The 27,540-nt window shown below is 42.9% G+C and overlaps 1 protein-coding gene across 8 annotated transcripts; it reads left to right on the top strand.

The window, feature by feature from the left end:
• Positions 1 to 27,540, top strand: LOC141769071 (transducin-like enhancer protein 1). Of its 8 annotated transcripts, none has more exons than XM_074637746.1 (20): positions 1 to 702; positions 1,162 to 1,262; positions 2,223 to 2,286; positions 3,639 to 3,683; positions 8,570 to 8,632; positions 8,774 to 8,878; positions 12,872 to 13,091; positions 13,435 to 13,451; positions 16,495 to 16,608; positions 17,891 to 17,944; positions 18,186 to 18,335; positions 18,473 to 18,611; positions 19,110 to 19,309; positions 21,140 to 21,216; positions 21,399 to 21,648; positions 22,578 to 22,825; positions 23,087 to 23,234; positions 23,359 to 23,509; positions 24,603 to 24,679; positions 25,152 to 27,540. In XM_074637746.1, the coding sequence occupies exons 1-20, from the start codon at positions 679 to 681 to the stop codon at positions 25,257 to 25,259; spliced, it is 2,355 nt and encodes a 784-aa protein (XP_074493847.1). In that variant the 5' UTR covers positions 1 to 678; the 3' UTR covers positions 25,260 to 27,540. The 8 variants fall into 8 exon arrangements, with proteins under 8 accessions (XP_074493847.1, XP_074493849.1, XP_074493850.1 ...); XM_074637748.1 differs by having other exon boundaries at positions 1,174 to 1,262; XM_074637749.1 differs by having other exon boundaries at positions 1,174 to 1,262; positions 12,875 to 13,091.

Consider the following 27,540-nt stretch of genomic DNA (forward strand, 5'->3'; position numbering starts at 1 on the left):
ATTGGAGATAAAGCAGAGCTAGACGGAGGACCACTGCTGCTCTGCGGAGTTGTTGCTATTAAAACTATTTTTATCGTGAAATCTATTTCGGACGCGTCCAAAACTCCGCGGGGAAGTAAATATTATGTTTTTTTGTTGACTGTTGGACCGCCAAGTGTGAACTCTTCACCGATATTAACTTGTGTGGATGTTTCGGATGCTCCGACTGAGAGACCACAGTCAGCGGCTGTCTGTCCGTTGAGGCTCTACTACTGGACTACTGGTTCTTCCTTGGTTGTTCGTTTCTACTCGGAATACATCGGATCCTACAACAAAACAACCCGCTGGAGTGATTGAGGTGGTTTCATTACTCACCTGGTTCCTCCTCCTCCTCCTCCCTTTTAGCTGCCTCCAGCTAATGAGCCGTTTCCCGTGTTTTTCCGGTTGATTTACGGCCGCGCTGCTGCCGGTGGAGCGGAGGAGAGACAACGACCGAAACGCAGCGAGAGACGGAGCAGTTAAACGGTCCGTGGAACTCGGACGAATCGGCGGAGCGGTTTGGTTTTTTGAAATTAACGACAGTTGGTGGTGATAATAAGTGGCGGATGGATTCGTCTCCGTGATCCGGCGGAGCACCCCCACATACATCCTCTCTGTGTGCCCTATACTTTGATCCCTTGCATCCAACCGGAGACAACAATGTTTCCTCAGGGGCGACACCCGGTAAGACTCTCCCCTTCCTGCTTTATTAACAGTCTAACCCTAATAATAAGTGTCCACAGCCACACAAGGAGATAACATTACCTCTTTGTCTCATGACCTCATGAGGTCTTACTTTTAACAACCTCCACCAGGCTATAAGCACATGTTTACATTTTAGTCTTTTTTTTTCTTCTTGTTAATTGTTCTTTGCATCTGCCCTGAGAAACAATATAGTATATAATAATATTGTTTGTTTAATAATGGCTAATAATTAAAAAAGTTGTTGACATTACATGTGAGCCTGGAGAGGGGCTACAATGCAAATTGTATAGGCCACATAATGAGACACTATGATGGTAGTAATCCTGTCTGTGTGTGTGTCTCTCTCTCTCTCTCTCTCTCTGTGTGTGTGTGTGTGTGTGTGTCTCTCTCTGTGTGTCTGTGTGTCTCTCTCTGTGTGTGTGTGTGTGTCTGTGTCAGACGCCCCACCAGGCTCCAGGCCAGCCCTTCAAGTTCACCATCCCAGAGTCACTGGACCGCATCAAGGAGGAGTTCCAGTTTCTTCAGGCACAGTACCACAGGTGGATAACGCAAACATTCACATAGAAGGCTCCTCTGTCTGCTTTTTTTTTTCATTGTCATCTACCCTATAACACTAAACCTCAACCCTAACCACAGTCATCCCCCTTACCATAATGAACAAAACCCCAGCTCTGGCCTCATACTAACCCATAAACCTGGATTACACACACACACACACACTCACATGCAGCAGACCAGTCATCAGTGTTAGCGCTTGCACTGCGGTAGGTCTAAGTCTTGGTGATGGGTGAGAGCCAGAGGGTGGCGTGTGGGCTCAGGGTTTCATAAATCACTCCTTATTTTCCCCTGTGTGTGTGTGTGTGTGTGTGTGTGTGTGTGTGTGTGTGTAGTTGTGCAGTCAGGAAAAGACTGCCTGAGTATGTGTGCAGTTTTTCTTTGCTTTGTGCGTGTGTACTTTTACTTGTTGGGGAAGGTTGGCCGCAACAGGTGAAAGCTACTGACCTACAAACACTGTTTTGTTTCCTCACATCCTGATTCACACGTTCAAAGAGCAGGGTTAAACCAATCATCCTACAGCTAACAGAGACTGGTTATCACAACTCGACGGGAAGAACCATCTTCTCCATTTCACTTTCTGCTCTGTGTCCTGCACTGTTATGTTTTTCTTTGCTTTTGCAAGTGCTTTAGTCAGTGAGAAAAGAAAAACAGGGATCAAAGTTGTATGCTTTACCATTGTTAAAAAAAACACCTGGAAGATTAACATCGTCCCTGTTTATTCTTAGTTTCAGTAGACGTTTTGGACAAAAAAGAGACTCATTTATCAGCAATACAACTTGGTTGTGCTGTAAAATCAAGGTCGAAAAAACTAAATAACCATCCCCAAAGGCTGACATACATTCTCAGTCTTTGGGAAACAGGTGCTTGGGTTGGATAAGATCAAATTTGCTTAACTTGAGAAGTTTCTCTTGAAATAAATGGTGTATTGCTGTGTATTTCAGTCTCAAGATGGAGTGCGAGAAGCTGGCCAGTGAAAAGACGGAGATGCAGCGACACTATGTCATGGTGAGATCCATGTGACACTCAATTCATTTGACCTACACATGACACAAGGAGGCTTTTGCCCTGCTGAAGTGTCCTTGAGGAGGATACTGTGTCTCCAGCAGCTCTATGTGTTCTGGAGCTGAACTTTCATCTTTGCAAAGGCTGATAAGTGCAACATCTTCAGTAAATACTGTATTACTACATGAACGAAGGGAAGAGGCATAATAAGAAACACTGCATAGCAGCATGAGTGTTGCTTTAGACGGAGAGTTTCCTTACTCAGACATGCTAATGAAGATGATTAGAGTGTCAGATGAGACTGTGCTACAACTTTGCAAATTTGTGAGAAGGCAGATTTTTCATTTTGATTAAACCGAGCTCCAGTATTTCAGTAAATCCAACATTTCACTAGGTTGAATGAATGAGATTCTGCATTTATCTCTTCTGTCTAAAGTGAAATACAAGTTTTACTTCGATAGCCATAGAGTGCTATAGGAATGAGTCCTACAACCCAGAAATGAGTTATCATTTTAGCACTTCCGGTTCCCTTGTCTGGAAGTCAACGTTTTTTTTTTTTATTTATGGGTTTTTAGTTAGATGCTTGAAATAAGGTCTGTGGTTAACACAAGCTGAAGAGATTTTAATGTTTTGTTCTACGACATAAAATACATCAATAAATACCTCACTCGTGATTTTTGAAGCCTCTTTATGTAAAAGGCGGTTGCTTCAAGTAGCTAAATGAGACTACTAAACGTCATGACGACTCGTCCGGCGTTACAGCCTCGTGGTGTATTCTCTCGCCCATGCGACCGCGGTGTAGTTCGTTTATAGCCTACCGTTAGCATTTGACTTCTGGCGATCGCATTTACACTTTACATACGATTATCTTGCTGAACAAAACGTGTAAGTATCATAAACGTTTGTTTGCCACAGGGCTTATTTTCTGCAATAATCCAAAACCCAATGGAAAAATCCCATTGGCTTTTTGTCGAGGGAACCATGGCGATGCCAACTTCCCGGTTGGCCTACAAAAGTACGTCATCCATGGAGCACTCTATTTAATCTGAAACAAAGTGAGGTAAACATGTGTTTAAAGCCTGACAAAGAAACAGACAAAAAGTAGACAGAAGTGCCTTGCGAACATACAGTATGTATCTACTTCGCCTCTATGGCAACACTCCTGCACAGGTAAAACACATTTATGCTGTGTCTTTTAAAAGTAGTTTGATGGCTCTGTGAGAATGACCTGGTGCAACACAAAAGATCTGCAAGCCTGGTTATTATTAAGAAAATGCCTGTAAGGTTGAGCATATTCTCTTAGTTGCATAAGCTTCAGAATTCCTTTCACTAATCTGACTCTCTGTCCTCCTCAGTACTATGAGATGTCTTATGGCCTCAACATCGAAATGCACAAACAGGTATGGATGCTTATCTGTCTGCCCCTTGACTCTCTGCGTCTTCCTGTCTGTCTCTTTCCCTCCCTCCCTCTCTCTCGTGTCAGGGTTTTGATGTATTTGGTGTGTGTGCCTGTTGACGTGTCCTTGTGTGTGCACAAATGCATTTGTGCGTTCATTCATTTGTGTGTGTTTTACTGTATGCCTGTGTGTGTGTGTGTGTGTGTGTGTGTGGATGTGTGTTTATTCGTGATCGATGGGGCTCTGTCTCCATTTCCCCAGTTAGGGCCGGCCGGCTGAGCCCAGAGGCAGGATGAATGGCTCTGTAGATTGATTGGTGCTGTCTAGGGGAGCGGCCTGCTTTATTACATTAGAGGGGCAGGGCTGGGGAGGGCAGAGGAATCGATCATGGTGAGGCCGGCAGAGGAGAGACAGTGGAGCTCCCCCCTTTTAGAAGCAGGGAGGCGAAAAACACACCGACACACACTTTAGTAGGGCAGACGTATAAGTGTGCAAACACGGAATACACTTGCCTGTAATGTAAGGCAAGGGCATTTATGTACAGCCAGAAGTAATGTAGGCAAACACACAAGGACAGGAACAATTGAAAACATACACAGTAATGTACACACTGGAAGTCAAACGTTTATGCATGAGAACATAGACACATCTCATGGTTAAGTATGTAGACACATGGATGAGGCGGGAAAAACTCACTCTCTTTCTCATGCACAAAAACACACACATTTCCCCACAGGAGTGGTGCAGGGCTCAGAGCGTTTACCAGTAATTACCACAACTATCGACCAGTCAGACCAGAGGAAATTGGAGGTGGATTGGCCTGGCTGCTTCACCGAGGAGTGGGGATGCTTCTCTGACTTCTCACACTCCCTCCCATTAGTTTTTTCTCTTCTTGTGTTATTCTCTCATTTTTATAACCCAAGTTCTCTCCGTTTCTTACCGCCTTCCTCACTCTCGATTTAAAATTATGGGATCTCTTCTTCTTTGGGCTACACCCCCCATTCTCGTTTCTTTTTTCTTGGCTCCTTTTTTCGTTTTATGTCCCTGCGAAGCTACTGTTCTTTCATTGTGAGGGAGATGCATCTCTTCCTATTGTCCACACACACATAAACACACACACTAAAGCTCCAGGGGAGGTCATTAGCTTGGGGCTGCAGTTGTCAGAGCAACAAGCTTCTGTGGGCGGGGGGCACGGGGGGATACAGAACAACCCACCTCCTGCTGAGAAGGTACGGATGTGTGTGTGTGTAGTGTGGCAGTAATGCTCCAATTATATGTGCAATGGGAAGCCTGTTTTCTGTTAGCACATGGTATGTGTACACTTCTTCTCTCTGTATCCTCAACTTTTTTTTTACCCACTCTCTCAATTATATGAATATCATAGTGTAGATGGTGCACCACAGCAATTCTCCAATGTTATTATTCAGGAGCTGGTATGAAAACCGTTTAAGTGCTTGGTTACAATGTGAGTTTTCATTACTTCCTCCAAATGTTCTTGAGTCACGATTTGTAATGATGCCACACTTGGGGATTGTGGCATTGGGTATTTGTGGCCTCGTGTGTTTAATCCTTGTTAGTTTTGTCAGTTATCTTAGTTAGATTGGCTGAGCTGACCTGGTAGTAGTTGGTCAGACTAATGCTCAGACGACCTAATCAGTGAGCCATTATACAAGACTAATTATAGGCTTACAACCTGGGATTCTGAGAATGGACGTGCAGGTATGCCTAAAATAGCTCTGTAGTTAGGGCTTTCTAGGCATAGACTAAGTTGGACATTATAAGATTGAGTTACAGTGTGCGGAAGTCAGCAACTCATGAGCTGGCCAGGGTGCAGGTTTCTACTGTATGTTGTTAAGGTCACTCACTCACTAAATTAATTGTAGAAAGGAAAAGGTGCACATACACCTAGACAGCACTGAGATTTGAACAAGACACATCACATAAATGTTGCACAGACTGGTGAGCCAAAGCAGCTAAGTGCAAAGATCAGACTAACCAACTGTCTTTCACCAACAGCCTGTTGTGTGGCTTCTCGATATAGAAATGTAGCTCTCCATATTAAGCACTGTGTGTTATTGTCCATAGATAACTCTTCACATTGTGCAGATAGAATAGACCCAAATGTACCCAGATGTGTAAATGAGCATTTTAAGCTTTTCACACAAATCCTTATTAGACACGTTGTATTTCATGTCATGTAAACTCACACATGCAGTTATGAATGACAAACAGAACTAAAAGTGCTCTGAAGGCTTATAACTCCTTTTGATTCCATATTCTCTTTGATTCTGGATAAAGAGTCAATTATGTATAGCGTTCACAAGGTAAAGAACATTTATTTACCTCTATTTGTTTCTTCAATCTTTACTTACTTAGCATTACTTAACCCCCTTATTTACATTCTCCTGGGTAGTGCAATTATAATTTTCTTTTTTAAGTTTCAGTGATACTCAAAGTTCTATTAAGAGAAGCAGTTACTTATTTAGTTCAAGACTCCTTCTGAATAGGCTAGTACTTTATTTAGCTCATCCAAGTACATAATTGGCTGAACTGGCAGGGTCAGTTTTGTGACCTGATAGGTGTGTGTGTGTGTGTGTGTGTGTGTGTGACAGTAAGTTCCAATGAGACTAAGCATGCTACAGCTAAAGAGGGCGTCCCCACAATGTCAACATTTCAGGAATTATGAAACCCATTATATAATGCATTGTCTAGCTCAGGGACATGGCTTTAGGGATGGTAATGTATGTTGGTAGCATGGCTGTTGACTCTTAGTCTTGTTGACCTTTTAATGACAGACGGATTGCAGGAAGGAAAGAAAATTGACATATCGGTAAAATTTTCTAAATTGAGACCAAGTTATGGAGGTAGGAAACTGGAGCAGTGTATGCCCCGGAAGTCTCTTGGAAAGTGGAAGTACTGTATATTATTACTGTAAAAGGGGGAACTTGCCATATTAACCAGTTATTTCTACAGCAGGTGAAGTTATTGTTGGGTCAGTTAAACCCACACAGTTGGTCGCTTTGTGCTGTGGGATACCAAATGTCTTTTTAGCTTGATGACTGTGTTTTCATTGAGTTTTGAAACAATTCCATAAGTGTCTTTTATTTTTCAACACGTAGCCTAATAATGAAAATCATCCAATTTTTCCTACGTTTTCACATAACAACACATAGCCCTTTGAAGCTTTCCCATCCAGCGTGTGTGTCAACATATCTATTTATGTGGGATGTGTGTGTCCGATGAGCCATTACTACGTTTCATGGCTCCTCTAATTCCCCCTTCGCCCTGGCCTCCTGGCCTCCTTCATATCAATTTGATTGGATGATATGTAATATGAGTCCCCTTATCTGATTTGATGCCACTGTGGGGGTATCTGGTTTCAGCCAATTGTTGCCACCTCCGGGGTTTTGGGGGGCAGGCGGATGTGTTGGCATGGATACTGGGGGAGAGCAAATGAAGTTAGTCGCTGATGAGATTATGTTGAAGTGCTGATGGGAAGAGGGACAAGAGCACAGAGGATAGAAAGAGAGAGCAAAAGAAATACAACAGGCAAGAGAGAAACTTGAGCTCACACTGATGATTAGAAAGGAAAATCTCATTGTACTGTGTGTGTGTGTGTGTTAGTGAAGCTGAAAATGGCACACACTGGATTTGTGTGTAAAAGCCAAGGAAGTGGATGGGTGTCATTATTGTATCGGAGGCCCTGTTCAGACCTGGTATTAACATGCGTCCTCAGTGATCCGATCACAAGTGGACAGCTCCAAGTACGTCTGTTCACACCTGGCATTAGAATGCGTCTCCACATGCGTCTTGATTGCATGGATGTATTAAGAGAACTGGATACAGCGTTGGAGGCGGGGTCCCATTCATTCCTATGAAAGTTGCTTAGTGGCGCAGGAAGCCAAAATGCAGTATGCGCAGTAGCGTCCCCTTGGTCATGGGGTCCCAACTTCACGCCGTCGTCACGGTCTGGGTCTCATTTGTATGAACGGAAGAAGGGAAATAACTCTGGATTCAGCTATTAGTGCATTTTACAACTTTTAGGACCTAATGATTTAAATAAGGATCATTAGTGTTCGTGATCCAATCTCACTTCCCCGCTCTATATGCAAATAAACACGCAGTAAACACATGGCCAATCCAGCAGACGTTGTGACGTAATATTACATGAATGTCAGTAGTAATATCCTACATATTTGTGAATTTGGGTACACTTTAATAACCTCAAAATAAAAGGTTATTGTACTGGCGGTCCCCGGGTATCAACTCTGTGCAAAGCAGCGGAACAAAAAACGCCGACACATCTCTGACAATATGATAATAATGCACTTCGTGTGCCTAGTCTGAGAGTCTGTATGTAGCCTATAAACAAGATGTATTTTAATAAAATACAGTTGTACCGACAGGACACCGTAGAGCACAGAGGCCGTTTCCATGCCGCAAGGCTCGTGTCTGCCTGTCTATTCACCTGAGGAGCGCAGAGACCTGCGGATCCCAGTGGGACGTCAGTTGAGTAGGCGGTCCTTAATGTGGCCCAGGACACATTGGCGTGCACACTGCTGAAAGAATGTGACCATATGTGGCCCAGACCACCTCTGAATGTGGTCTGAAAGATCCGATCTCAATGCGTCTTGAGTGCGTTCAGACCCGTACTTAGAGCTGTCCACTTGTGATTCGATCACTGAGGACGCATGTTAATACCAGGTCTGAATAGGGCCATAGACCAGGGGTTTCAGTGTGTGTGTGTGTTTGTGTGTGTGTGGCTTGCTGTAGAGGCTGCTTGTATTACTTTATTGGTGTTACTGAACAGCTGTCTTTTCTAAATGAATGTAATTATGTTATTAACAATTAAGTCTCTTTCTGTCTCTGTGTGTCTCTTCCTTCATCAGACCGAGATTGCCAAGAGACTAAACACCATCTGTGCACAAGTCATTCCCTTCCTCTCACAGGAGGTAAGTATGTGTGACTTTGAGCTGCAGACTGTGTCATTTATGCCATTTATACACGCTAGTTGTCTCTGCTAGCTTTACTGATAAATCAACCTTTTATTCTTGGTCTTTTAGCAACATTGTGTTTGTCTGTGCGTTTTGCAGCATCAACAGCAGGTGGTCCAAGCCGTGGAGCGAGCCAAACAGGTGACTATGGCAGAGCTAAACGCTGTCATCGGGGTACGTGGACTGCCAGGCCTTCCACCTACAGTGTGTATTATTTTTACTTACTCAATCAACTATCTCCGCATATCTGTGTGTACAAAAAATCTAATTATTTCATTAAGAAATACTTTTCCTTCTCGGCACATTTAAGGCAAAGATGGAAAACCTTTCTTATTTTGATCTGTGAATAGTGTAACTTTAACCTCTCAGATACTTGATGCCTGCCACCAATGGAAAATCTTTCTGGAAAAGGGCTTCTTATTATTTCAGAATTTTTTTTACATAATTAATAGGGCTGTCAATTGATTAAAATATTTAATAGTGCTTAATCACACAATTATCCATGATTAATCATGATTAATTGCAAATTAAACACACATTTTTTTATCTTATTTCTTTTAGATTTTTCAAGTATTTAATACTCTAATCAACATGAGAGTGGGCAAATATGCTTGCTTTATGCAAATGTTTGTATATATTTATTATTGGAAATCAATTAACAACACAAAACAATGACAAATATTGTCTAGAAACCCTCACAGGTTCTGCATTTAGCTTAAAAAAATATGCTCAAATCATAACATGGCAAACTGCAGCCCAACAGACAACAACAGCTGTCAGTGTGTCAGTGTGCTGACTTGACTATGACTTGCCCCAAACTGCATGTGATTATCATAAAGTTGGCATATCTGTAAAGGGGAGACTCGTGGGTACCCATAGAACCCATTTTCATTCACATAGCTTGAGGTCAGAGGTCAAGGGACCCCTTTGAACATGGTCATGACAGTTTTTCCTCGCCAAACTTTAGCGCAAATTGGGAGCATTATTTAGCCTCCTTCGCGAGCTAGCTAGTATGACATGGCATGTAGCTTTAAAACTGAGCCCGCTACAACCTCCGAAAGATCGATTGCGTTAATGTGTTAAAGAAATTAGTGGCGTGAAAACGAGTTTGCATTAATGTGTTATTATCGCATTAACTTTGACAGCCCTAATAATAATGAATACATTGCAGAAACAAAGACATAACTCAACCACTATACTCTAGTAAGTCAAAGTAATTCTTTAAGTGAACATTTTTTGCTGGATTTCACTTGAAACCTTCAGAATCACTACTGAAGTTTGACTGTGGTACTGGTGACATAACTTAATATACCGTCACACATACGTTTACATTGACTTCACATGTAGGCATATGGCTGACTTTTAAAGGAAATGCAGTTATTTCAATTTCTGAATCACTAAATCAACCTCAAGGTCACAGGCATATACAGTATGTAGGACATATGAAAGACTTGGTAGGACAATTAAATTGAAGAAAAAGGAAATGAAATAAAATTGAACCCAAGGATGCAGATAGTTTCTCTTTTTAATGGACTATGGGTCTGGAAATAAAACGGACTGATTGATTGATAGAACTGATCTTTTTCATGGTGAACGAGTAGAGGATATGAATCAGTGGGAGAAGTGTGATGAGAGGTGTTTATTGAAAAGATGTCGTCACAGCCTAGGATGAATGATGGGGCATGACCAGCTATTCAGGCTTGAGCTGTAAAGGGATTGGCACGGTGAGTGTGAAAAGAAGTTATAGAAACGTACACTTTTTGCCTCGCAGTTTGGCTGTGATGCTTAGGTTAAAAGAGAGACAGTGTAGAGCTGTTGATGTTGGTGACTGGGTGGGATGGGAGGTAGTTGAGAATACTCTGCTTTATAGGAGCCATAGGGGCTTGACTGGCGGGAGGTGAGGCCAGGGGGGTTGAGTTGAAGGGGAATGTGGGAAAAGGGGGGGGTCGGTCGTCATAGATTTAGCTTAGCAAAGAGTGGGCAGTGGGTTTGAAGAGTTAAATGTGAGGTGGGCTTGTTAGTTGGCGTGGACTGATGGGGGTCTGTGTGTGTGTGTGTGTGTGTGTGTGTGTGTGTGTGTGATGGGGGTAGAGGTGGATTTGGCAGTTGCTGTTTGAGTCTTAATTGCAGGATTTCAGTGTTTGTAAAAGGGGGGTCACGGCGTTGCCCCTTACACTCCCCTCTTCACCCACTCCTCCCGTCTCCCACGCCAGCCTGTCATTCACCCCGTTTGTGAGTTAAATGAGTGTAATGAAGCATGTTGCCCCTACCTACACACTCGCACACACACACACACACACACACACACACACATACATACACACATACATACAACACATACACATACCAGCTCACACTAACATCCCATGACAAACCGGGCTCCCCTTGCCTCCACCAATACTTCCCCTCCATTTACTCCCATCAGGGGTCCTGCTTGTGTATCCATGTGTGTGTGTTTTTGCATCTGTTTGTGTGTGTGCGTCTGGGTGTAGCAGAGCGTGCATTTCTGTTATCCCCAGAAAACAACAGGCAGGATGGTTGAGCGAGGGTGTATGTGCCTGCCTTGTTTATCTAGATTCTGTGTCTGCATGTTAGTGTGATCAAGTGTGACGTGTGGGTGTGTTTATGTTTGATTGTTTGGCAGGCGAGCCAACTCTGGAAATTGAGTGTGTGTGTGTGTGTGTGTGTGTGTGTGTGTGTGTGTGTGTGTGTGTGTGTGTGTGTAGAGGAGGCAGGCATGGGGGTTGAGGCTAAAAGACTGTTTCGTTGTTTTGCTTTCATTCATCGGGGCAGGACGCAGTGAGTGAAGGATGGATAGAGAGGAAAAGAGGAGGCGGGGGCTCAGGAGAGGGGGAGTGGGTTAGTCAATTAGGTGAGATAAAAGTCGGTTTGACCTTCAGCACTCCTTGCACCCCTGCCGAGTCGCCTCCTGTGCCCCCCCTTCTTCTCCCCTCTCCCTCCTTCCTCCTCCCCTCCCCGTGGCGAATCAGTGAGCTTGGATTCCCGCGGCTACTGTCTGAGGAGGCAATAATGATGTTTTGGAACACAAAGGCATTTCACGCTCAGACGAGCGCCTGATTTGGTGTGAAAGAGAGAGCAGGGCTGCCAGCCAAACTCTCTCTCTGACCCTCTTCTCTCCTTCTCTCCTCCCCTCTCTGCCTCAGCCGCCTCACTCCCTCACAAGACCTGACAGTGCAGGCAGCAGCTGGGGCTCTCGCCCCCCCGCCCCCTTGCCCCTCCACTTCTCCGTCATTCCTCCTTTTCCTCCCTGTCTCCCTACCCCCCCTCGCTTCTCCCACCACATCCTCGGGCTCTGGGCTGTGATCCCAGCTGTCAGTATTGTTCAGTGTTTGACCCCAGAAGGAGGAGGGTGTGTGTGTGTGTGTCGGTGTGTGTGTAGGGGGAGAGGATGTGTTCACCGCCTTGTAGGCTGCAGCAGCTTGTTGAGGTGGTGTAAAGCCAGACACTGAAGAAACTGTCCCATCTGTTGAAGACTTCAATAGGGCCAGAAATCTCTATTGATTAGGTTACAGAGTGCTATTGATGTTATCTATTGATGGCTCAGTTTTATTCACTGACACTTGAGCTGTTGGTGTCAGGCGTCAATGTTTTTCACTTTTGAGACAGCTATATTACAGCAATTTTTGGCTACGTCCAGTGAGCTCAACATCTCTTCTTTTTAGCTCTGACTCAAAAATGCACTGCTCTGTTTTAGTGGCTAATATTTTAGTTTGGGATGTATTGCCAGCTTTAAGCCTGGTTTATGGTCCCCGTAGTGAAGCCGGCGCGAGGTGCGAATGATGTCAGAAAATAACATCATCGCGGCTTTCGCGTGGTGTGCGAAGGCTCCGCAAGTTGTCGCGTTTACTACGGTTGCCAGGCAGCCTACTCTCCTTTCCAGTAACACTCGTTGACTTCTTGCTGATCCACAGAATGTTTTTGTTTGTACGCCCCCTGGCGTTTCGGAGCATATTGCAACGAACAACGCAATGAGTATAAACGCCTCTGTGCATGCTCGTAGCACGCGCCATCCACAGATGCCCGCGCTATGGTGTCTTGCGCGAGTATAAACGAAGCTTTAGGCCTGCAACACCTCAAGGAGGCTCAACTGTGTGTTGTAGCATCCCTGAAACGTTTTTTCTCTCGACTCAACTAACCTCCCCTTTATCTTTCTTGTCTTTTCTCCCTGTCTCTAAGCAGCAGCACCTATCCCATAACCACGGTGGTGCCCCTGTGCCCCTCACCCCTCACCCTGCCGGCCTCCACCCCTCTCAGCTGGGTGGTTCAGCTGGTCTCCTGGCTCTATCAGGAGCACTTGGTGGTGTTCCTCCCCACATGTTGGGAAAAGATGTTGGTGATAAAAAGCCCCACATGTCCGGACCAGACTCACACTCTTCAGGACCTGAGCACCTGAGAGGTGAACGAACACACCACAGAAACACCACATGAAATAGAAAGTGGTGCCTGGAAGTTTTGGAATAACAAATTTATCAAATACAATTCACTTTATAAGCCAACATCCATATCATTCAAAATGCAGTTTTAAAATGATATTTAATTTCACTATATTCATCATTATTCTAAATGGTGTCCAAAATTGTTTTTGTGCTGCTTCCGACTCAGTTTTTCTGTGTCAACTTCAATGTAGACTTCACATTTCTAACTCTTTCTGCTTTCTTTCTTATTTTTTTCGTTTTCTGCTCTGCTGAACACCCAACCCTATGACCTCAACCGCATGTACGCATTTCCAATGGCAATAGAGCGAGAGCCCGGCACAGTAAGTACTTCCTCTTTCTGCAGCCGTGTTTACAGTACTGACAAACCACTCGGTTTATTTTCTTGTTTCTCTTAAAGGGATAGTTTGGTTTGTGGGACTTGGACTTTGTTCTTAGATGCAGTTTACATTCAGTTTGACTTTGGCTCAACAGTGAGATTAGTCTGTCTTAGCTCAGTTGACAGATGTCTATGGGATCAGTAAGCTCTACTCAAACTGAAGGAAAAACTAATTTAAACGGTCTGCTCTAAGTAAACTGCATTTAGTTTACTCATATAGCAGTTCCAAGTAATGATCTAATTGTCTGGATTTGTACTTATAAAATGATCTACCACAGCTATGTAGGAAAAACAGTAAAGACCCCCCCCCCAAAAAATGATCCCTTTAATCCCTGCTGTGATATAGACATGGTCATCCTGGGCCAACCATTCAGTTATCGCACATGTAATAGTATTTTATTGAAAATACAGTATCTAAAGAGTCACAGCACATTTAGCCACATGAAGACTTGCAACTCAGGCCCTGTCTTCACGTATAGATATTTTAAAAAATGGATATTTTCCCCTCCGTTTAAAAAATATAATCTGTCTACACGACGTTCGTTTCACAAAATATCTCCGTCCACATTTGAACGCAAAAACGACTCCAAACGCTCCATTTGCCGAAATATTTACATGTCACCACAAGTGAGATCACAAGTAAAGGGTCAAGGAATTTTGTTACCACCTTTCTCACTCCCTTTCCTTCTGCTTCATTACAGTCAGTTCGATAACAGTTATTGTTGGTGGGGGGTTGGGATCCTGGTCATCACTCTGCTGTCATCAGCTGTCTCTTTACATGCATAAATGATGAACGGGAGGTCATTCAGGTTTAAGTCCATAGCCCCTCTGAGTGCTACAAACCTCCATTTCAATCGCCAAAAAGCATATTCAATCACCATTCGCCCTCGACATGTTAAATGAGTTCCCTGCTTTGGCCTCCTGTGACTAACATTTTTCAAATAAGTATTAATTATTCCGAGCAGTGCTAACAAAACGTAAAAAAATCCGTGAGTCCGCCATCTTTGTTATTGTTTCTGGCGCATGCTCATCACACAAAGCAACATGCGTGAAATGAGGAGAGGACGCCATTGTTTCCCAAATGCTCCGTCTTACATGTCCACACAGATACAAAGTAACCGGAGTTTTTAAAAATCTCCACTTTAGAAGGCGTTTTTGTGACCCAAAACTCTGTTTGCGTGTCGACGAGAGGCCAAAACATACAGGAAAATAAACATTTTAAAAAATATCTGAATACGTGTAGACAGGACCTAAAACTTTTATCTCAGGTAAACGGCACCTGTTGCTGAGGCAGGGTCATTTTTTTATTTTAATGATATTACTTTTATTGCTGCTGCAGTGACCCAGTTTCCCCTCAGGGATCAATAAAGTTCATCTCACCATGTCATTATGCATAAAAGCCCCTTGCTGTTTTTTTTTTTTTTTACTTCTGTTTCACACCCAAATAGCTTTCATTCTTAAGTTGTATATCTTTGACTGTCAGTTTCAAAGTGTGTGTGTGTGTGTGTTTGGGGATCTCTCTGGTACAGCTTTGGCCTGCCTGTTTAGTTCTGCCCTAGATCTGCTCTGAACTGTTCGGTTTCTTTTCTCCTCCAAATGAGCTTTTTAGCATGGTCACATGGTCACATGCACACACACACACACACGCACACACACACACACGCACACACACTCGTGCACACACATACACACTCCTCCAGCCTAGCCTGCATTGTTGTGCCTATTTAACACCTCAGTGAGCAGATTACCCCCTTCTCACCCCCACCCCCCCTCCCACCGCCCCTGATCTCGCGCTTAAAGACTCTCATTGTGTTTAATATCACCACCACTGAGAAGGGAGGGCTTGGGAAAGGGAGGGGAGAGGGGTGGGGTGGGGGGCAGCAGTCATATGACACTGAGCTTGTGTGTGTGTGTGTGTGTGTGTGTGTGAGACCATGCTAAAAGCGAACAGGGGAGAGACGGAGGGGGGAAATTGCTTATGTTTTGCGGGTCAGTGCTCCTGTGCTCAGCTCACTAAAACCTTTCAATAAAAGGGGGGAGGGAGGAAGAGGGGAGGGCGTGAAGGAAGGGGCCTTTGGCAGAATACAGATTTTCACCCCCCCCCGGTCTCTCTTCCCCCCTCGTCTCTTGTCACCCTTTCTTCTCCTCCACACTCTCACACCCTCCCTCCATCCTCTCTGTCCTCTAATCTCATCCCCTCCCTTTCCCCTTTTTTCTCACCCTCCTCCACCCCTCCTCCTCCTCTCTTAGCTATTCCTCCTTCATTTACCCTTTCCCCCCTCAAAGCCCAAGCGCTCGCTCGCTGGATGTGTGCACGCGCATGTGTGTTTGTGTATGTTGGATGCACATTTCATTGACAGGCTGAGACTATAATGGACTCAACATGAAGCTTTAATCCATTAACAATAGGATCCGTTGGTCAGGAGGCCAGAGGGGGCAGCTGTGTGTGTGTGTTGTGTGTGTGTGTGTGTGCATTTTGGGACACACACACACACACACACACACACACATTGCAGCCAGTGCAGCTTGTCAGAGCCAGGAGAGGAAGCACTGATAGATTTTGAGAGCCACTTAATGTAATCATCAACTTCAGAGGCGTGTGTTTGTGTGTAGCTGTGACTGGCTTTGGTCAAGTGAGAAAAGAGGTTGCTGTTAAAGTGTTAGTGCTGCTTAATTCATGCTTCTGCGAACTATTAACCTATTTGTAAGTAGGAGTCTGTTTTTCTAACCTGCTCTACACACAGCTGAGTAGCTGTTGTAATTAGTGGGAGATGGATCAGACGGTTTAGAGAACTCATGCAGAATGCACACAAAACAAAGCACAACCTGAACTTAAAATGACAAAATTGTCTCACCTCTGCAAATGTTTTCATCTTTGTCCTCCAAACTCTCCTTTCTCTATGTTATTTCTACACTACCTATCTTTTTTCTTTAATCTCTCTTCCCTCTGCTCTCCTTCTACTTCTCCTCTCGGCTTTCATCTGCAGAGTAACGCATCGTTGCCAGAAAGTCTTCGGAACTCAGATAAGCGACGCAACGGACCCGAGTTTTCAAATGACACCAAGAAACGCAAGGTGGAAGACAAGGACTCTAGCCACTATGTAAGATGTTTCTGCTTACTGTGTGTGTGTGTTATAATTAATATAATTTGACTGTGTTCATTTGTAGATGCATTTTTTAGTGTTTGTATAGATGTATCATAGGGGCTATGATATCATAGGGGCTATGATACATCTATACAAACACTAAAAAATGCATCAAATACATCAAATGTTAAAGTCTGGGTAAAGTAAATCAGAGAATTGTTTCTGCACACATTACACATGTTAGAAGATAAGTGCTGAAAACATTTAAAAAAAAAACTGGAACTATATAGTCCTGAATTATGGAGTTAGACCGTTAAACTGTCTTTCTCTATTTTTTTTGTGTTCAGGATTTGTTGAAATCATAGCCCCTGAAATCATGGCTCGATGATACACTGGAGCCATTCTTAGCATAACCCCTCAATCCCAGTGGGCCTTCAAAAAAAATCCATAAAGTTTTTACCGGCCCTCTGGCCCTGTCTGTCTCTCACCGGCCCGGCTCTCTCTGTGCGCCTATCATTCGGGGTGCAAATGAGAGCGTGCTGCGTGCATGTTCCAGGACTGGGCTCACTGGCCAATCACAACCAAGTTAGTTAAACTTGTGCTTACGTCATAGGCTCCGCTGTAGCCTACTCTGTCGCTACTGCTGCGGCTGTAAAGCGGTGGATGAATTGTTTTTAGCATCACAACCACCGCGAAATGACTCGTGTCACTATCAGAATTCGATCGATTCAGTCCGACAACATTTGGAAAGTCTAGAAGACTTATTTTATCCCCATTCAATTTAGCCGGAAGTTAGCCGCCTTGGCCACCATAAGTTCCTGGTGCGCATGCTGCAGTGAGATGGCCTGTGTTGTATATACTGTAACTGTATATATGTAATCAACCCTGACCCACGATTGGGTGGGGTTTCAGAGCTTTCAGGGGACACGCCCCCAGTATTTCAGAGCAGAGGATATTGCTTATTTTTTCATGATTTTGAAACCTAATTTGATATACTTAAAGATTTTTTTTAATCATTCAAATTTGGCTGGATGGTCAGTAACACATTTTTCTGTGGTGTTACAAACTCAGAACACATTTATTTTGACTTTACCTGGATTTTAAGAGTGATGTTTCAGTCTGGTATTTATTTCCACTAGTGAATATTCAATTGCAAATTCCTTCTAACAGCCTGTTTTTCAGCAAATCAAAGGAAAGGACATTTGTGACAATCTTTTTAAAATCTTTTGTTTAAGAAAATTACCAGACAGAAGTGCAGAATATTTAATGGTGTGCTAACTGATTGTCTGCTTTGTAGGACAGCGACGGGGAGAAAAGTGATGACAATTTAGTGGTGGATGTCTCGAATGAGGTCAGTATGTTTTGGTATTTTTTATTGTTTGTTTATAGTTGTCATGATTGTGGTTACTTCCTGTGGGATGGATGCATTAATTAACAGGCATCACAGTAATCTGTGGGCGATGGTTCTTTTAAATAAACCACAATATATTCACAGTTAGAATGAAATCTTCTATTTAGGACAATACCAACATCACTTTTGTGCAGTGCTATTGTTTTTCAGGTAGTTAACTGAGTCCTTGTCCTTCCACCAGGATCCAGCCTCCCCTCGTGGCACGCCTCTCCCCTCCCCTAGAGAAAATGGCCTGGATAAAGCACGTCTTCTCAAGAAAGACCCTTGTAGTCCAGCCTCTACTGCATCATCAGCCAGCTCCTCCTCCCTCAAGTCCAAAGAGATGGCCATGGTAGGAATGGACACGACACAATAGTTTCAGTTGTTTCAGCATGTAGTTGGATAGAGCAGGTAGACAGATCGATTGATAGGTGAATACATGTGTCCATAGTTACATTTCTAAAGTGAATCTCTCTCTCTGTGTGGCAGCGAGACAAGGCAGGAACACCTGGGCAAAAGTCAAGCACACCCACACCTAGAGGGGACTCCACCCCTGGTCCAAGCTCCACCCCTGGAATCCGGCCCAGTCTATCAAAACCCCCGTCCATGGAGATACCTCATCCACACAGTAAGTCCAGTATAAACATTTGTAAATGAATTATATGATAGCTTGTGTTATTTTAATATGCTAATCTTTGCCAGATGGCAGTAAGCTGTGTTTTCTAAATTGCCTCCCGGAAAATTCAACGTCACAGTTAAGAGTCAAGGGCTTTTGGATAAATGATGTAGGACATTTTGACTTCTTCCCTGTTGTTGTTTTAAGTCTTAATCACTAATGTTTCACGGCACACCTTTACTTTGGAAAACCTCATGCATGTGTGGAGGTCCCCAGAGTCTGCTTGATATGAAAGATAAATCTGAATCACAGAAATCACAGATTAGTTAGAAATCTCTGTTTGCGCCAAAGCCAAAGAAAGAATCCCCATCAAAGGTTACTAGAAATTTAAGATGATGTGTGGTAATGATAAATCTGTAGGATCAAGGCTTGTACTCTTTGATATTCAAGGGATTTTTAACTTTTCCAGCTTTTTAAGTGTCGCACTCTTTCCTTCCCTCTCCTCCTCAGCTGCAGGTTTGCGGACCCCGCTGGCTGTACCGGGCCCATACCCAGGTGCGTTTGGCATGTTGCCCCACGCAGCAGGGATGAACGGGGAGCTGGCAGGTGCAGCCGGAGCTGCAGCCTATGCTGCTGGACTGCACAACATGTCACCTCAGATGAGTGTGGCTGCTGCGGCCGCTGTGGCTGCGTACGGCCGTTCACCCATGGTGAGTGGAAAAGGATGGCTTGTGTTTAAGGCTGCAACAATTAATCAATTAGTTGTCAACTGTTAACTATTTTGAGTAATTCTTTAAAAAAAAAAAGTTAAAATTGCCTGATTCCAGCTTTTTAGATGTGAATATTTTCTGGTTTATTTACTCCTCTACGACAGTAAACTGGATATCTTTGAGTTGTGGACACAAGATATTTGAGGATGTCATCTTGTGCTTTGGGAAACACTGATCTACATTTTTTCACCATTTTCTGACATTTTATAGAACAAACAACTGATCGAGAAAATAATCGACAGATTAATCGACAATGAAAATAATTATTAGTTGCAGCTCTACTTGTATTTTTATAAAATAATAAATAAAAACAAAATATAAAATCAACAAAAGCAGTTAGCTGCGTGTAAGAGGTTTTCTTTTTAATTTTAGAAAAAATATATAATACTAATTATTGATATAATGTGCATAAAACATTCTAACCACTCTTACTTTTTTAACTATTGTGTCACGATGTTGAATCACGATGGATGTAATTTATAATTTTTTTATCCTGATGAACATCAGTAAAAAGTGAAAACAAATCTCTACAAATGTATCTAAATTACACACATGAAACACAAAATGATTCATTACATAAGTATTCCCCTCCTTCAGGACAATATTTAGTAGAGCCTCTTTTGGCAGGAACTCCAGGTATCAGGTTTGCACATCTGGACGCTCCACTTTATATCCCATTCTATATCCGTAAAACTTCTCAAGCTCTGTGAAGTTGCATGGTGAATGTGAGCGAACAGAACAGAGTGAATTTTCAAGCCATGCCTTCTGCTTCTGCTGCCTTCATATGAGTGTTTTTAGCAGTGGCTTCCTCTTTGCTGCTCTCCCTGAGGCACCCGGGCAACAGTTGTTGTATGCACAGTGCGCACAACTCAGCCATGAAACCCTGTAACCTGCTCCAGGCAGATTTACAGCTGCACCGCAGTATATTCTTTCCATTTTTTTATGATTGACCTTACGCTACTCTGAGGAAATATTCAGTGTGTTGGATATTTTCTTGTATCCTTCCCCTGATTCAAACTTTTCAGTAACTTTCCAGCAGATTGATTGTCTTCATAATGTAACTTTTGCCAGGACAGTGACAGTTGCATCAGTAGTTGCACCTTGCAGATATTTAAATCACTTGTCACGCCTTGTTTAAACATGGGTGATCTCCATCCAACTTTGAAGCCTTTACTTCTTTTTTTTCTGTTGATCAGTGTTGAAAAATCAGAATTACATCCACTGTAATTGAATGTTTTGAAATATTAAAAGATCAGGAAGTTATTGGGTGTGAATAGTTTTCATAAGCACTTTAGATTTTATAAAAGTGTCAATAGTTGCACAGCTGTATTTCTCTCGTCTGTGTGATAGTATTTATACAGTGGGTATGCTGGTGTGCGTTACGTTCAATCACCTCATCCCTCTTGGCTGTATTTGCATAGTGCTAATTACACTGTTTAAATAGGTTTAGTAGACTCACAGCTGCGTCTGTGTCTGAGCAACACTTGATAGAAACTTAGGTTGTGTACTCAACAGCTGCGTGTGTGTGTGTGTTGGATGGGGCGGGGGGAGCACAAGTACTGACAGCTCTGCCTCTGTGTGTTTGCTGACTCTTAAACTCATCATTCAGATTCGCAGGGTGTGTGTGTGCTCCAGACTGTCTGTTTGCTTTGTTCTCATGAGTGTTTGTGTTCTGTTCCGCAGGTTAGTATTGACCTGTGTGCATTTTGCCAATGCCCATGGGTGTGTGTTTGCACTGTGTTCATAAAAAGTCTGTGTTTTCTTCTCAAGGTTGGTTTTGATCCCCATCCTCACATGCGAGTACCTGGAATGCCTCCCAGTCTGACAGGAATCCCTGGCGGCAAACCGTAAGTCTGTTTGCGGCTCCTTGTATGTTTGAGGACTGATTGCCTGAATCGCCCCATGAAACAACTGATATGTCCTAGAAAAACCTCCTCTTAGAAAAACATAATGACACCCTTTCCTCTTCTCATTTTTACCTTCTTTCTGTTTTCTGTCCTCCTCCTCTCCTCCTCCTTTGTATCATCAGTGCTTATTCTTTTCACGTGGCGGCCGATGGACAGATGCAGCCGGTACCGTTCCCCCCGGATGCTTTGGTGGGCCCAGGGATTCCTCGCCACGCCCGTCAGATCAACACACTGAACCATGGAGAGGTGGTGTGCGCCGTTACCATCAGTAACCCCACCCGACATGTTTACACAGGAGGGAAGGGTTGTGTCAAGGTCTGGGACATTAGTCACCCAGGAAACAAGAGCCCGGTGTCGCAGCTTGACTGTCTGGTGAGTGACGTGGTGGTGCGGGTATACAGTCTTTTTTTGAGTGAGAGAGGTGTGTGTTGTATTAACTGTTTATTAGGGCTGTCAATCGATTAAAATATTTAATCGCGATTAATTGCATGTCTATCCATGATTAATCGCAAATGAATCGCACATGTTTTATCTGTTGGAAAAGGAACCTTAAAGAGAGATTTGTCAAGTACTTACTACTCTTATCAACATGGGAGTGGGCAAATATGCTGCTTTATGCAAATGTATGTATATATTTATTATTGGAAATCAATTATCAACACAAAACATTAACAAATATTGTGCAGAAGCCCTCAAAGGTACTGCATTTAGCATAAAAATATACTCAAATCATGCTCAAAACTCAAGCCCAACAGGCAACAACAGCTGTCAGTGTGTCAGTGTGCTGACTTGACTATGACTTGCCCCAAACTGCATGTGATTATCATAAAGTGGGCATGTCTGTGAAGGGGAAACTCGTGGGTACCATGGAACCCATTTTCATTCATTTATCTTGAGGTCAGAGGTCAAGGGACTTCTTTGAGAATGGCTATGCCAGTTTTTTCTCGCCAAAATTGAACGTAGGTTTGGAGCATTGTTTAACCTTCTTTGCTATGAGTTGGTACCAATGGATTCCTTAAGTTTTTCTAGTTTTTTCATATGATGCCACTATCTTCTCTCTAGCTTTAAAACTGAGCCCACTACAACCTAAAAATCACAAGTTGCGTTAATGCATTAAAGAAATTAGTGGCATTAAAACAAATTTGCAATTATCACATAAACTTTGACCGCTGTTCTGTTTATCAAAACTATTAAAACCTGAATTTCTGCAGTCATGGTGCATGTCTGAAAAGGGACAACAAAAATATTTGTGTGATATTAGTCACATTAGTCAAATATATTTTTTGTGTCTGCCACATCAGAATCGAGACAACTACATCCGCTCCTGTCGTCTCCTCCCTGATGGTCGGACACTCATTGTGGGAGGTGAGGCGAGCACGCTGTCAATCTGGGATTTGGCCACGCCTACTCCCAGGATAAAGGCAGAGTTGACATCATCAGCACCGGCATGTTACGCTCTGGCCATCAGCCCGGACTCCAAGGTCTGCTTCTCTTGCTGCAGTGACGGAAACATCGCCGTTTGGGATTTACACAACCAGACACTCGTTAGGTAAGAGGAGAGACCGTGTCTTCTCTAACCACCTGTTAACCACAGTATTGACCTACCCCGGCTGATTTAACCATTACCATTAAAAAATGTAGCACCAGGAGGTAGAATCGAGTGGCTGCTGATGAGAAATATTGTAAGAGCTTAACATTTTGTTAGTCTGTGATGCATACCAACTGCCCGGGCAGCCTCTGACGCCTGGTGTGCCTTTGTTTGAACATTTCTTCCTGTATTTAACTCAGAATGTATGTGTGTATCCTGCAGGCAGTTCCAAGGCCACACAGATGGAGCCAGCTGTATTGACATCTCCAATGATGGCACCAAGCTGTGGACCGGAGGCCTCGATAACACCGTCCGCTCCTGGGATCTGAGAGAAGGGCGGCAGCTGCAGCAGCATGACTTTACATCACAGGTACACCCTCGTAACAACAAACAGTGTTTTATCGACTATCCTTGAAAAACTTTGCGTTAGAATTTAATTAAAAGTAAATTTGATCAGCTGGTTATATGTAATATTTCCTGTCTCTTCTGTCCAGATCTTCTCTCTCGGCTACTGTCCGACAGGAGAGTGGCTCGCTGTGGGAATGGAGAGCAGCAACGTTGAGGTCCTTCATGTCACCAAGCCTGACAAATACCAGCTTCATCTACATGAGAGCTGTGTGCTCTCCCTGCAGTTTGCCTACTGTGGTAAGCAACTGGCTGCCTTGATCTCGGTCGATTTAGTCCTCCTCTCACTCATTTTCCAGTGCTCGTTTTATAGTTTACCTTTTAAAATTAGTGATTGAAATGGGTGCTTAGTTCTACCTTAAGCTGGGCATACACTGTACGATTTTAGAAATGTTGTTGCGTACTTCCTACTCCTACTGTATGAGTAGATCGTTTGCGATGTAAAACCAAAGCTCACGATTTATGTGCTCACACTGTACGGTCCGATCATCAGCCACTACCTGAGTGCTCACACTGTACGTGTAAAATAGAAAAAAACCCGGCCAGCTGGTTCCTGCGGATCGTTCTGGCTGTTGACAGTTCTCAATAAAGATTTGTTTGAAAGCTCAGAGGCAGGTAAAGTTTGTTTGCTAGCAGAGGTCTGTACGGGTCACAATAATGCCAACAAGGCAGAAATGTGCTGCCTTGATCATCTGTGCCATCCTGTCTGCTGAAACGTCTAAAAAAAAAAAGAGGCAGCAGTGTAATGTTATATGGACTCGCAGGTGGCTAGGAAGATGTGGACAGTATGGCTTGTCCATTTTGCAGAGAGAATTGGAAGTAAGCTAGCTATGTTATACTAGCTATGTCTTTTGTGGTCTACATTGTTATCTTGATAGCGACGCTCTGATTACTATAAAAAGAGGAGAAAAAAGGCACTGACTTTGGGGAATCGGCTCGTAGCTTTGCTACAACTGTGCGAGAGCCTGTGGACGGCCGACCAAAATTTCTGACGAAACATGTCAAACAACTCCATAATTAATCGGTCCTCAGTCCCCCCTGTACACTGCACAGCAAACGACGCCCGACGAAGCTGAAATTCGGTCCGACTCTAAAATGAGTCGTGCGGCTCAAACATCGGGCCATTAGTGGGGTTGTTTTGGTTGTTTTGTCATTTTTTCTTTATTAATGCAGGGCAGCATACGGGTAGGTGGGAAATTGGTTTTGTCTATTCTATTCTACAAAGGGGTTTTCCTTTTTAATCATATCTTGTCAATGATATCATTGCCTACCCTTTTGTTTTACCATGAGATTTACTTATTGTGGGAGTGTTTGTGTGTTTTTCTCTACACAGGTAAATGGTTTGTGAGCACGGGAAAGGATAACCTACTGAATGCCTGGAGAACACCCTATGGAGCCAGCATATTCCAGGTTGGGACAACAGATCATTATTTAATATGTTAACATACTGTAGATAGAAAAGCATGTCCACCAGCATAGCATTGCATCAATGCAACGAATGACTGGAAATTATGAAAATGTCATGTTCCTCAAAAAGAGCATCCTTTATGGTGCAATTTAAAGTTTAAATGAAAGTTGCAAACATGCCTACTGTTGAAATATGCTGTGAAATATTGCTTTTAGTGTGGAAACGCATCCTGTCTCATTTGCTGCATCAGCATGTATCTCTGTGACAACATCAGCAAACATGTTATGATAGCTTCTGTATCTTATTAATCATTCAGCAATATTGATTAGAATGAGAGCACCAGACATAATTATATTTTCCAAGAGCAAAGAGTAAAACTTTTAAGTACTGTATCTCACACACAGAAGCAGACGTGTTCTTTTTCTTTCTCTAACTTTTTCCCCCCCGTTTCTATATCTTTTTCCTTCTCTTCAGTCTAAAGAATCATCCTCGGTGTTAAGCTGTGACATATCTGTGGACGACAAATACATCGTCACTGGTTCAGGGGACAAGAAGGCCACTGTTTACGAGGTCATCTACTAAAACTATGGAAAGAAAGCAAGGACATTTGTTCTTTCCCACACACCAGATATGTTTCCAGATATTTTCAAGTGGAGCCAGAAATCGCAAAACACGAGTGACCTTGATGGCACATTCTTTTTTTCTGTTACATCTGCCGAGGAGACACAGAAAGGAGACGGACCTTTTACATGCACATATCTGTTGTGCCTGTATACATGACTCCATATCAGCTGGGAATTAACTGGAGCAGCTGGATGTTTAATGAAAGGAAAGGAACTATTTGGATGTTATTGTCTCTACTGCTTTCTGCTGCGGACTGCACTTGGATCAGTTACAGGGACCAAACAATGACTGAACCAAAGGCACTGCATTGTTTTGACTGGGACCAGCTCTTCTGGAGAACACTGCACTAAACATTAGATTTTAAAACACACTTGATTCAGTGTCACGACCAGGGGCAGAGACCCTAGAACGAACACTCAAACCAGATGGTCGAACATGTAAACAAATGGAAAGCGGAGAATGTGGACAAAAATACTGACAAAATAATGGAGAGACGGAGGAGGACAGTGAATGCAGAACATGTTGGTTTGTATTTTGTTGCAGACAGACGATGCTCACAGCCTGTTGATCTCTCAGCTCTGACCTTAGAACCTCAGCTTGCTGTTCTGATATGCCTACACTGTCTGAAAAGTACCTTTTCTGTCTTAACACCAAGTCCTATCCTCACTAAACTGCGGTAGCTGTCCACCTACACACTTAGTACACACATACAAAATCAGTTTGAAACATACTGAAGGCCATATTGACTTGTCTAACATCATGCTATTGTTGAATTCTGTGATGGGTTAGTTTGATCCTCATGAGTTAAAGTACGTTTTCATAATTCCCACCCATTTCAGACGCCACCAAATAGTATTCACATACTCTGGAGAAAAAGAAGAATACACTCTAAATGTAGCCACAGAGGGCTTAATAGATGTGCTCTCAAATGAAGCATGAGCACAGCGGAGTGCGCAGCTCACGGTGTCAAAGCTCGCGGTGTCCCTGCTCACAGTGTGCTGCGTCCAAATATCAACTAGGTTGAACTTTGAGCGCAGCACACTGTGATGTGCGCTGAACCCAGTGGCGAGTGCAGGGCAAACCGCATTCTATATGAAAGCCCCATAACTCTGACTATTTCTTATGATCCCAGTTGGAAAACCAATTACTGGAAACCTGAAGGAAACGTTTCAGAGATTGAATTAATTGAATGTTTCAACCGGTTTATTTCCTTACTTATATTTTTCACATATCTGTTCTCCACGAGCAACATGCCTTTATACTGTGATTTCTTTTTAACCCTTACCCTCTATACTTGAGCCACAGTGTGTGTCATCAGCTGCACATGTTGACAGAGCCCCACCTTTACTCGCGCTTTTACTGACCTGAAAACATTTCAGAGACTCGGTATTGATGATTGGTCAGCCGGATATAGCTGGTACAGCCTCTTTGATCTTATTGAAGTTGAGACGTCGCCCTGCTGTTAGTTTTCATGCAGTTAATTTGCCTGTGGTCTCTCTTACAATAAGTTCATCGGTTGAGGTCAAATTAAAAATGTTTCCCCTTAATCTGAAATTAAAAAACAACCTGTTGGTTACTGTCTTCACTATTGTAAATTCACCCCGCCCCTGCCTTCGCCACTCATTGAAACACACTTTATACTGTATGGATGGTTAATCACGATTCATAAACAGGGACCAACTATACTTCTAAAAAGACCATCTTGACAAGTAAATGAACCTTGTGTTCAAGTGAAAAGTCCTTTCTACCATATTCACTAAACAAACATCTTAAAAACAGAATTGCCTTTTTTGTTTTTTAAAATACTGTCACTTGTTTCTGTTAATATTCTTGAATGTGGGACATTTGTGAAATTGCCTTGAAAAATTCTCTTTTCACATTAAGACTACAAGCAAGATGTAATTATTTGTCAAGATAGTCTTACAGAGAAAGGTGCTGTTGTATTTCAGCTTCAGGAAGGAGTCAGTCAGTTTCAGCCATTTTAAACTCATTAAATTCATGACTTGTGTTTAGTATTTTTTTTTTTTTTTTTAAATCTATTTTTGTCTGTTGAATGTTTGTAAAAATGTAAATATCTTTTTTTTTCTTACAGGACATGCTTTAGAAATAACAAACTGTTTTTGTACGTCTTTTACATGGAAAAGAAACGTCTAATCAGGAGAAATAATAAATGGACTTAATGCTAGCTAATCTAAAATGATTGAAATATCTAGACAATAAATGTTTTTTTTGTAACTGA

The sequence above is a fragment of the Sebastes fasciatus genome, chromosome 6, assembly GCF_043250625.1.
Source record: "Sebastes fasciatus isolate fSebFas1 chromosome 6, fSebFas1.pri, whole genome shotgun sequence".
Classification (NCBI taxonomy): Eukaryota; Metazoa; Chordata; class Actinopteri; order Perciformes; family Sebastidae; genus Sebastes; species Sebastes fasciatus.